The sequence below is a fragment of the Oncorhynchus gorbuscha genome, linkage group LG19 (genome assembly GCF_021184085.1).
Source record: "Oncorhynchus gorbuscha isolate QuinsamMale2020 ecotype Even-year linkage group LG19, OgorEven_v1.0, whole genome shotgun sequence".
Taxonomy (NCBI): domain Eukaryota; kingdom Metazoa; phylum Chordata; class Actinopteri; order Salmoniformes; family Salmonidae; genus Oncorhynchus; species Oncorhynchus gorbuscha.
In genome coordinates, this window is record NC_060191.1 from 53368360 (window position 1) to 53379788 (window position 11429).

At 41.8% G+C, this 11429-nt stretch overlaps 1 protein-coding gene across 1 annotated transcript in view; it reads right to left on the reverse strand.

Moving 5' to 3' along the window:
• LOC124005864 (vacuole membrane protein 1-like) overlaps positions 1–10380 on the reverse strand; it is a 21160-nt gene extending 10780 nt beyond the window's left edge. The window contains exons 1-6 of the mRNA XM_046315490.1: positions 10334–10380; positions 9698–9751; positions 9001–9084; positions 8441–8573; positions 8206–8296; positions 6618–6728 (exon numbers count right to left, since the gene is read on the reverse strand). Coding sequence (XP_046171446.1) covers positions 6618–6728; positions 8206–8296; positions 8441–8573; positions 9001–9076 — 411 coding nt within the window. The 5' untranslated portion in view covers positions 9077–9084; positions 9698–9751; positions 10334–10380. The remainder of the gene's footprint in view (positions 1–6617; positions 6729–8205; positions 8297–8440; positions 8574–9000; positions 9085–9697; positions 9752–10333) is intronic.
• Positions 10381–11429: the final 1049 nt, after the last annotated feature.

The following is an 11429-nucleotide window of genomic DNA, read 5'->3' on the forward strand; positions in this document are numbered from 1 at the left end:
GCTTGTTTCTCATGGTCTGAGTACTTTAAGAGCCTTTTAGCAAAACTTCAAGCAGGCTGTCATGTGGCATTTACTGAGTGGCTTCCGTCTGGCCACTACCATAAAGGCCTGATTTGGTGGAGTGCTACAGAGATGGTTGTCCTTCCATCTCCACAGAAGAACTCGAGCTCTGTCAGAGGGACATTCGGATTTTTGGTCACCTCCCTGACCAAGACTCTACTCCCCTGATTCCTTAGGTTATCTGGGCATCCAGCTTTAGTTAGAGTCTTGGTGGTTCCAAACTTCTTCCATTTAAGAATGATGGAGGCCACTGTTCTTGGGGACCTTCAATGCTGCAGACATTTTTTTGGATCTGTGCCTTGACAATCGTGTCTCTGAGCTCTAGGGACAATTCTTTCGACCTCATGGCTTGGTTCTTGCTCTGACATGCACTGTCTAATGTGGGACCTTATATAGACAGACCTTCCAATCAAATCATGTCCAATCAATTGAATTTACCACAGTGGACTCCAATCAAGATATTAAAACATCAAGGAAGATCAATGGAAACGGGATGCACTGGCGCTCAACTTCGAGTCTCATAGCTAAGGGTCTAAATGCTTATCACATTTACATAGTTTATTTTATTCATAAAATTTTGCTCATTTTAAAATAACCTGTTTTCACGTTGTCATTATGGGGTAGTGTGTGTGTGTAGATTGATGAGGAAATGTTTTTATTAAATCTATTTTAGAATAAGGCTGTAACATAACAAAATGTGGAAAAAGGGAAAGGGTCTGAATACTTTCCAAATGCAATGTATGACCGTTGCTCAAAATATTCAATGCAACTGTGGTTCTACACTGAACAAAAATATTAGCGCAAAAAGTGAAGTGTTGGTCCCATGTTTCACGAGCTGAAATAAAAAGATCCCAAAATATTACTTACGCACAAAAAAAATAATACTTTGGGCACAAATTTGTTTACATCCCTATTAGTGAGCATTTCTCCTTTGCCAAAATAATCCACACACCTCACAGGTATGGCATATCAAGAAGCTGATTAAAACAGCATGATTATTCATCATGTTGAGGGAGTGTGCAACTGGCATGCTGACTGCAGGATTGTCAACCAGAGCTGTTGCCAGATAGAGAAATTACCATTAAATTACCATAAGCTGCCTCCAACCATAGTTTTAGAGAATTTAGCAGTACGTCCAACCGAACTTACAACCACAGACAGTATGGTGCTGTGTGGGCGAGCAGTTTGCTGTTGTCAATGTTGTGAACAGAGTGCCCTGTGGTGGTGGGGTTATGGTACAGGCAGGCATAAGCTACACACAATGAATACAATTGTATTTTATTGATGGCAATTTAAATGCACAGAGATACCATGATGAGATCCTGAGGCCTATTGTCGTGCCATTCATCTGCCACCATCACCTCATGTTTCAGCATGATAATGCACAGAATGTCGCAAGGATCTGTACACAATTCCTGGAAGCTAGAAATGTCCCAGTTCTTCCATGGCCTGCATACTACAGACATGTCACCGATTGAGCATGTTTGGGATGCTCTGGATCAACAGTGCGTTCCAGTTCCCGCCAATATCCAGCAACTTCGCACAGCCATTGAAGAGTGGGCAACGTTCCACAATCAACAGTCTGATCCACTGTGACGGAGATGTCAGTCGCTCTGGATAAGAGCGTCTGCTAAATGACTTAAATGTAAATGTCGTGCTGCATAAGGGAAATGGTGGTAAACTAAATATTGACTGATTTTCTGATCCACTCCCCTACCTTTTTGTTTTTAAAAAGGTATCTGTAACCAACAGCTGCATATCTGTACTCCCAGTCATGTGAAATCCATAGATTAGGGCCTAAATTATTTTCAATTGACTGATTTCCTAATGTGAACCAACTCAGTAACATTTGAAATTGTTGCATGTTGCGTTTATATTTTTTGTTCAGTATAGTTATTGAAAGGAAAGTCACAACATTCTTTACAGATGTCAACATATTTCTCGCCTCTTAATATTGAGTTCACGGCACCACTTTACAACCGGAGTAGGCTGTAGTTAGTATAGTTTTATGTGCCCGCAGAGCAGAGCACTCAATTTGCCTACATCAAGTAGCCTAGGCCTCTGGCTGGAAAGTTTTTGTAGGACATTGATTCATTTATCAGAAAATGTAGGCTAATCAGTCTACATGGCTATATAGTGTTACGCACGACTCTTGGAGGGAACGCAACACCCTGCAACACTCAACTCCCCGTGGAGTGAAAGATGTATGTGACTGCAGGTGCAGGTAAGGATGACAGAGGCAGAATAGATTACCGTTTACAGGGAATTTATTTCCTTCACACAGTAATTTGGGGAAAAGGGGCTGGATGGAACCAAAGCAACAACAAAAAAGTTAGAGCCCCCTCTCCTACCTTACCTAACTAGCACCAACTTACCTAACTAGCACCAACTTACCTAACTAGCACCAACTTACCTAACTAGAACCAAGCCATTTCCTGAAATACACACAAACCCACAACACAGAAACTGGGGAACGTAACTCAATCTACACACAAGGCAAAAAAGTTAATTTTTGCAAATTAATAAATAAAATAACTTAAATTTACATAGATATTCAGACCCTTCGCTGTCAGAGGTACTTAAAGTACTGAGTGATTACAGCCTCGGGTATTATTTGGTATGACGCTACAATCATGGCACTCCTGTATTTGGAGAGTTTCTCCCATTCTTCTTTGCAGATCCTCTCAAGCTGGAGCAGGTTTTCATTAAGGATCTCTGTACTTTGCTCCGTTCACCTTTCCCTCTATTCTGACTAGTCTCCCAGTCCCTGCCGCTGAAAAACATCACACAGCATGATGCTGCCACCACCATGCTTCACCATATGTATGGTGCCACGTTTCTCCAGACGTGACACTTGGTATTCAGGCCAAAGAGTTCAATCTCAGTTTCATCACACCAGCTAATCTTGTTTCTCATGGTCAGAGTCCTTTAGGTGCCCTTTGGCAAACTCCAAGCGGGCTTTCGCCGAAGACGTGGATGTCGATTAAGGCAGCCCCCCGCACCGCTCTGATTGAGGGGTTGGGTTAAATGCGGAATACACTTCAGTTGTACAACTGACTAGGTATCCCACTTTCATGTGCCTATTACCGACAAGTGGTTTCCATCTGGACACTACCATGAAGGCCTGATTGGTGGAGTGCTGCAGAGATGGTTGTCCTTCTGGAAGGTTCTCCCATCTCCACAGAGGAACCCTAGAGCTCTGTCAAGAGTGACCATCAGGTTCTTGGTCACATCCCTTACCAAGGCCCTTCTCCCCCGATTGCTCAGCTCAAGGAAGAGTCTCGGTGGTTCCAAACTTCTTCCATTTAAAAATGGAGGCAACTGTGTTCTTGGGGATCTTCAATGCTGCAGAAATGTTTTGGTAGAAATGCAGAAATGTCCCCAGATGTGTGCCTCGACACAATCCTGTCTCGGAACACTACAGACAATTCCTTCGAAACTGATGGCATGGTTTTTGCTCTGACATGCACTGTCAACTGTGGGACCTTATATAGACAGGCGTGTGCTTTCCAAATCATGTCCAATCAATTGAATGTACCACAGGTGGACTCCAATCAAGTTGTGCAAACATCTCAAGGATGATCAATGGAAACAGGATGCATCCGAGCTCAATTTTGAGTCTGATAACAAAGGGTCTGAATATGTAAAGAAGGTATCTTTATTTTTAATACATTTGCAGATATTTCTAAAAACCTGTTTTTACCTTGTCATAATGGGGTATTTTGTGTAGATGGATTTTAAGTTATCAATTTTAGAATTTGGCTGTAACATAAAATGTGGAAAAAGCCAAGGGGTCTGAATACACAGTACATACACAATCTATGTCTCAATTGTCTCGAGGCTTAAAAATCCTTCTTTAACCAGCCTCCTACCCTTCATCTACACTGATTGAGGTGGATTTAACAAGTGACACCAATAAGGGATCATAGCTTTCACCTGGGCAGCCGCATGGAAAGAGCAGGTGTTCATAATGTTTTGTACACTCTGTGCATGTGTGAAATGTATATATATTCTTTTGAATAGCCCCCCCCCCCCAAAAAAAGCAGCCTGCACTTGAATAGCGAACGGAGGAAGCGCTTCCCTCAGTTCCGTTTATAATATGCCAGGTAAGCTACGCCAGTTATAAGAGGTTTAATGTGATTACATTTTAAGAGTTGAGCAATAAATATAGTAGCACGAGAAAGCTGGGATCCTCTTAAATATTGGCCAGTCAAAACTCTGTTTTCAAACTCGATTGTGCAATGACTGCAATGATAAATTACATGTTTCACAACTCTGTAGGCTAAAGGCTATGCTTAGACATTTGGCCACTAGTTGTGACACAAACCTTATCAAAACATATAGGCCTATGGAATAGGATACATGATGCATGGGACTATGATTTGCCTTAGACTCCACACGCCGGGCATCATTCACAAGTGATAATCAATATTCTCACCCATTACACTGTCAATTTAATCTGGTCCACATGTATACTAAACAATGTCTGAAAATAGTTGATTGAGAATGGGTCATTATCAAGCACGTGTCGGAACAGACGCAGAAAAATAAAGACATGTCATCCATATGCACTTGAATAGCGAATGGAGGACACTTTCCGGCGTTTCATTTTCATATCAGCCATGTAGGCTACTCTGGTTGTAAATAGAAGCAATGTGCTTAATATTAGGAAAGTTGAGAAATAAAGTCAGCCTAGTCTAGAGAAAGCTGATTGGATCCGCTTTTTAAATGGAGACCATCAAAACACTGCGTGAGAAAACAATTGCATAGCCTATAGAAATGTTGCACAACATGGGCTTGCAGGAACACATTTAATTCCATGCATCACCCAGCTATGAGGAGCTGGTTCTCGCTGCCCAACAGGTGATCATATTCCCCTCAAACTGAATGCCAGGGCTCTCATGAAGCGTTTGATTTTCGATTGCATTTGCAGCAATGTCAGAGTGATTCAAAAATAAAATAGCCCAGCACATCATCGGAGCCAAGCCATCTGACATCCAGGACCTCTATACCATGCGGTGTCAGAGGAAGGCCCTAAAAATTGTGAAAGACTCCAGACACCCCAGTCAGATGGTTCTCCCTGCTACCAAACAGCACCGGAGAGCCAAGTCTAGGTCCAAGAGCTAAATAGCTTCCACCCCCAAACCGTAAGACTCCCGAACAGCTAATCAAATGGCTACCCAGACTTTTGTGCCCAGTTTATCAAAAGTTTTCTGGACTTAGTCCAAATAGAAAAACTGGGCCCCAGAGGTGAATGGCAGTTCTATTTGGACCAGATCTATAGAGAACTGAACACGCTGAAAGAATGAGATAGGATGTATGAGGCCACCCACTGGACAAACTGTGGATATGTATTCATTTTCTGGCAGTGGTGAATCAAATGATGGAAATAGCCTGTGCACAAAATGTGTCCCTCTAGGTCAGAGGACAAGCACAAGCCTGTAAACCAATTCACCGCAACTACAATTTTTTTGTTGGTCTATCGTGCTAGTTCTGGAACAACAAGCAGAGCTAACAGGCTCACAAAAACATCCAAAGTCACATACTGTACCATCGTTCTCAGGAAAAAAAAGTAAATACTATTGTGGACTACAGGAAAAAAGAGGACCGAGCACGCATCCATTCTCATCGACGGGGCTGTAGTGGAGCAGGTTGAGAGCTTTCAAGTTCCTTGGTGTCCACATCAACAACAAACTAGAATGGTCCTAACACACAAAGACAATCGTGAAGAGGGCACGACAAAGCCTATGGCCCCTCAGGAAACTAAAAAGATCTGGCATGGGTCCTGAGATCCTCAAAAGGGTCTACAGCTGCAACATCGAGAGCATCCTGACTGGTTGCATTACTGCCTGGTACGGCAATTGCTCAGCCTCTGACCGCAAGGCACTACAGAGGGTAGTGTGTACGGCCCAGTACATCAATGGGGCTAAGCTGCCTGCCATCCAGGACCTCTATACCAGGCAGTGTCAGAGGAAGGCCCTAAAAATTGCCAAAGACCCCAGCCATAGACCATTCTCTCTACTACTGCATGGCAAGCAGTACCAGAGTGCCAAGTGTAGGACAAAAAGGCTTCTCAGCAGTTTTTACACCCAAGCCATAAGACTCCTTAACAGGTAATCAAATGGCTACCCGGACTATTTGCATTGTGTGCCCCCCAACCCCCTTTAAAAAAAACATTTTTACACGCTGCTGCTACTCTCCGTTTATCATATATGCATAGTCACTTTAACTATATCTACATACTACCTCAATCAGCCTGACTAACCGGTGTCTTTATGTAGCCTCGCTACTGTATATAGCCTGTCTTTTTACTGTTGTTTTATTTCTTTACCTACCTATTGTTCACCTAATATTTTTTTTTGCACTATTGGTTAGAGCCTGTAAGTTAGCATTTCACTGTAAGGTCTACACCTGTTGTATTCAGCACACGTGACAAATAAACTTTTATTTGATTTACCGAGATACAGCAGGCTTTTCCAATGTCTGAGTGAGAGAAGTTAGCTTACATTTTTGATGTCACAGCTGACAGGCAAGGGACGGGTGGTTCTCTTACTTACCAGGTATAGTAGGAAGGTATGCAGGCCAGTCCCAAGGCCTACTGAGGACAAGATGCCCAAACCTACCCAGTAGGCACACCACAGGAACCTCTTCTCCAGGTACTGCACATACTGCAGATGAGAACAGACAGGAGGGGGGAGAGCGTAGAGAGAGCTTTACGCTTTTGCATGGACAAAGAGCAATAACACACGACTTCACAAGACATTAATCCTTAGGAGAAAACATTGGAGACCTACAGTTGAAGTCGGAAGTTTACATACACCTTAGCCAAATACATTTAAACTCGGTTTTTCACAATTCCTGACATTTAATCCTAGTAAAAAGTCATTGTCTTAGCTCAGATAGAATCACCACTATTTTAAGAATGTAAAATGTCAGAATAATAGTAGAGCGATTTATTTCAGCTTTTATTTCTTTCATCACAATCCCAGTGGGTGAGAAGTTTACATGCACTCAATTAGTATTTGGTAGCATTGCCTTTAAAATGGTTTAACTTGGGTCAAACGTTGCGTGTAGCCTTCCACAAGCTTCCCACAATAAGTTGGGTGGATTTTGGCCCATTCCTCCTGACAGAGCTGGTGTAACTGAGTCAGGCTTGTAGACCTTGCTCACACACGCTTTTCAGCTCTGCCCACAAATGTTCTATAGCATTGAGGTCAGGGCTTTGTGATGGCCACTCCAATACTTTGACTTTGTTGTCCTTAAGCCATTTTGCCACTACATTGGAAGTATGCTTGGGGTCCATATCCATTTGGAAGACCCATTTGCGACCAAGCTTTAACTTCCTGACTGATGTCTTGTGATGTTGCTTCAATATATCCACATCATTTAATTTTCCTACCTCATGAAGCCATCTATTTTGTGAAGTGCACCAGTCCCTCATGCAGCAATGCACCCCTACAACATGATGCTGCCACCCCCGTGCTTTACAGTTGGGATGGTGTTCGTCGGCTTGCAAGCCTCACCCTTTTCCCCCCAAACATAACAATGGTCATTATGACCAAACAGTTCTATTTTTGTTTCATTAGACCAGAGGACAATTCTCCAAAAAGTACAATCTTTGTCCCCATGTGCAGTTGCAAACCATAGTCTGGCTATTTTATGGCGGTTTTGGAGCAGTGGCTTCTTCCTTGCTGAGCGGCCTTTCAGGTTGTTGATATAGGACTTTTTTTTTTTTTTTACTGTGGATATAGATACTTTTGTACCTGTTTCCTCCCGCATCTTCACAAGGTCCTTTGCTGTTCTTCTGGGATTGATTTGCACTTTTTGCACCAAAGTACGTGGAGTGGATGAAAAACGGGTTTTGATGACTCCAACCTAAGTGCATGTAAACTTCTGACTTCAACTATGCCAAGGATAGTGATGGAAAATTAGGAAATGTGAACAATTTACACAATAATAACACATTGGTCAAGATACATCCAAAGTACTGGCCTGAGCATCAAGTAAAAAAATATTGCACAACACATCTCCTCAGGTGACCTTTCCTCCAGGAATGCAGTACATCTGAATAAACAGTTACTTATCTTTAACCATCCCAAATAAATAAATGACAGAGGAGATTAGTTTGTTTATCTCCTTCCTTACCTTCTGGTGTGCTCCCTCAGTGGAGTAGGCAAGGGAGAAGAGTGAACACAACACCAGGAACAAGAACACTGTCCCCCTTCGTCGCCATAACCTGCAGAGGGGAAGAAGCGGAACAGTTTGATACATCTACCAAATGGCTAGACTGGTAGAGTGTTACTTTAAACACAACAGAACTGAGACAGCTTTCAACTAATCAGTTGGTTTCTAATTTTACTGTCAAGTAGTGGTGGTTTACTTTAATGTCCACTCCTTTAGTGTGATGAAGGTTTCCTGGAGGAAGTAGTGTAGTGTGATGATAGGCCGCCGCCACAGCACCAGAGCGAGACGCTCCTCCCTATCTTTCTGCCTCCTCTCACTGACCACAGAGTCTGTAGATACAGGAGCACACACGTGAGGTCAGATGAATCTATAAAAGTAGCCTAGTATAAAAAAAGCCATAGCAATATCCCCTTAATTTGATGGACATAGGCTAGCATAAGCCTTTGATAAAGTCAATTCACTTTGTCTAGGCCTAAGTAGGAACATAACACTAGCAAATGGTGGAGTTCACTAGTCTCGACCTTTGAATCAAGTATAATTGTTTTTTTCTAAACTATGGAATTAATAAGTACACAACTGTTTGGGAACCATTCTGGCAATACTGTAACGTTGTAAGAAGAATTCCCAAGATAACAAGTTGTGCATTGCTGCATACCTTTAGCAACACAACCCTTCTCCTTCCTTGGTAAAATTGTTAATCCGTTTTCCATAAACACAGGCTAATGCTGGTTCACTTGGAGAAGTTTCACAACCAACCTGCAAAATATCCATTCGGTTTGTCTTTGATTCCTCGCTTCTGTGGTTGTTCACAGCTTGCCTCATTCGTCGCCATCTCATTCACTTTGAATCGACCAGAAAACACAAACACATGACCATCAAATATGTTGCATTGGGTTTTGGCCTATATCAAGTGTAGGAAGAGCATTAGTTAGTTATTACTGGTCACTGACTGACAATTAGTGGCAACATCTCCCACGCGCTAACGTTAGTTAACTAACTGGCATGCATGCTAACAAAACAGCTGATAGCAAGTAACCTTTATTCACGACTCCAACTCCATTGGATTACATTGACCGGCTGTGTAAACCACCTTGGGTTCTCGTTAACTAGCTAGCAAGTAAGGTGTGTAATAGCTAGCTAGCGGGCGTGAGTTAATAAAAACATAACTGGTTTACTACAATTGTTCAATGTTTATAACTATGAATTATAAACTACAGTAAACTATTGCATGTTCGCGTAGCTAATTAATTAACAAGGTGACGTTAGCTAGGTAGTAGCGACACTGGGAAATATAGGCTATAACCATTGAAATGTTTGGATCAAGCTACTCCGGTTGTTGTCTTGAGACGTAAAAATACTATAATGTCAAAACGTTTCACAGTCGAAAATGTTACATACTATAAACAAAGATTAATTTGTTAGGTCACACAAATTGAATGAAACAAGCTCATACCCCAGAGCGTCTTCTTCCTGAAGCCGTGGCAATCACTTCCGGGCAAAACATTTCCTTCCAAATCAAATCAAATTTTATTTGTCACATACACATGGTTAGCAGATGTTAATGCGAGTGTAGCGAAATGCTTGTGCTTCTAGTTCCGACAATGCAGTAATAACCAATAAGTAATCTAACTAACAATTCCAAAACTACTGTCTTATACACACAAGTGTAAGGGGATAAAGAATATGTACATAAAGATATATGAATGAGTGATGGTACAGAGCGGCATAGGCAAGATACAGTAAGTACAGTATATACATATGAGATGAGTATGTAAACAAAGTGGCATAGTTAAAGTGGCTAGTGATACATGTATTACATAAAGATGCAGTAGATTATATAGAGTACAGTATATACGTATACATATGAGATGAATAATGCAGGGTATGTAAACATTATATTAGTTAGCATTGTTTAAAGTGGCTAGTGATATATTTTACATCATTTCCCATTATTAAAGTGGCTGGAGTTGAGTCAGTGTGTTGGCAGCAGCCACTCAATGGTAGTGGTGGCTGTTTAACAGTCTGATGGCCTTGAGATAGAAGCTGTTTTTCTGTCTCTCGGTCCCAGCTTTGATGTACCTGTACTGACCTCGCCTTCTGGATGATAGCGGGGTGAACAGGCAGTGGCTCGTGTGGTTGTTGTCCTTGATGATCTTTATGCCCTTCCTGTAACATCGGGAGGTGTAGGTGTCCTGGAGGGCAGGTAGTTTGCCCCCGGTGATGCGTTGTGCAGACCTCACTACCCTCTGGAGAGCCTTACGGTTGTGGGCGGAGCAGTTGCCGTACCAGGCGGTGATACAGGATGCTCTCGATTGTGCATCTGTAGAAGTTTGTGAGTGCTTTTGGTGAGAAGCCGAATTTCTTCCAAGTAAAGGTCCTCTTTACATTATTATATATTCATCAATATTTAATTGGTTTCTGCATATTCATAAGTGATAATTGCATTACTGTTACTTTAAAAAAAATGGTGTGCCCTTGAACGTAGAGTTGAATCTAGCCTTTGATCATGACTAAGTTCCATTAGTCATGATCGTGAAGTTTTGTTAAACCGACCGAGGCTCGGTCTTAACATTAACTTGCGTCGCTAGCGGTACGGGTTTGGAAGCACAATACCTACTTTTTCATGTCAGCGATAAATTGTTTAAAAAAAAAAACTAAAGGTTAAATTGATACGCAGCTGTATATGGTTAGGGTTCCCACACGGCCATATCTCCATGTTACATTTCGTGTTTATGATAGACATTGGTACCACTTGTGCTAATTAGCCATCTAGCATGTACTGTACACCTGTGTGTAACAAAACGCCGCCAGAAACGTGTTGTGAATGAAAAATACTGCTTGCTGCAACTGTGATAAAGCTGGTTAAAACAGTGTACAGTAAGTGTATAGTTTGCGTTTGTGAAATTATTTTGATGATATGAAAGTAAAGGGATTTATGTTTCTAGGACCGTAATCGCAGTTGAGAGTATTTGGCTGCCAGAACCAGTCTACATCTGCAAATAACATATTTGGACCTTAAGGAGTAAGGGTAGACTCCTTATTAATAGTCCATCTTGGGCTAGTTTGAATCTAGAGTCATGGCCTCACCATATTAACAGTATGATTATGGGCAGGATATCGATAAACCCCTCACATTGTTCACAGGTTGTAGGTTGTTCAAAACAAAATGCACAGGGAATCGTTAA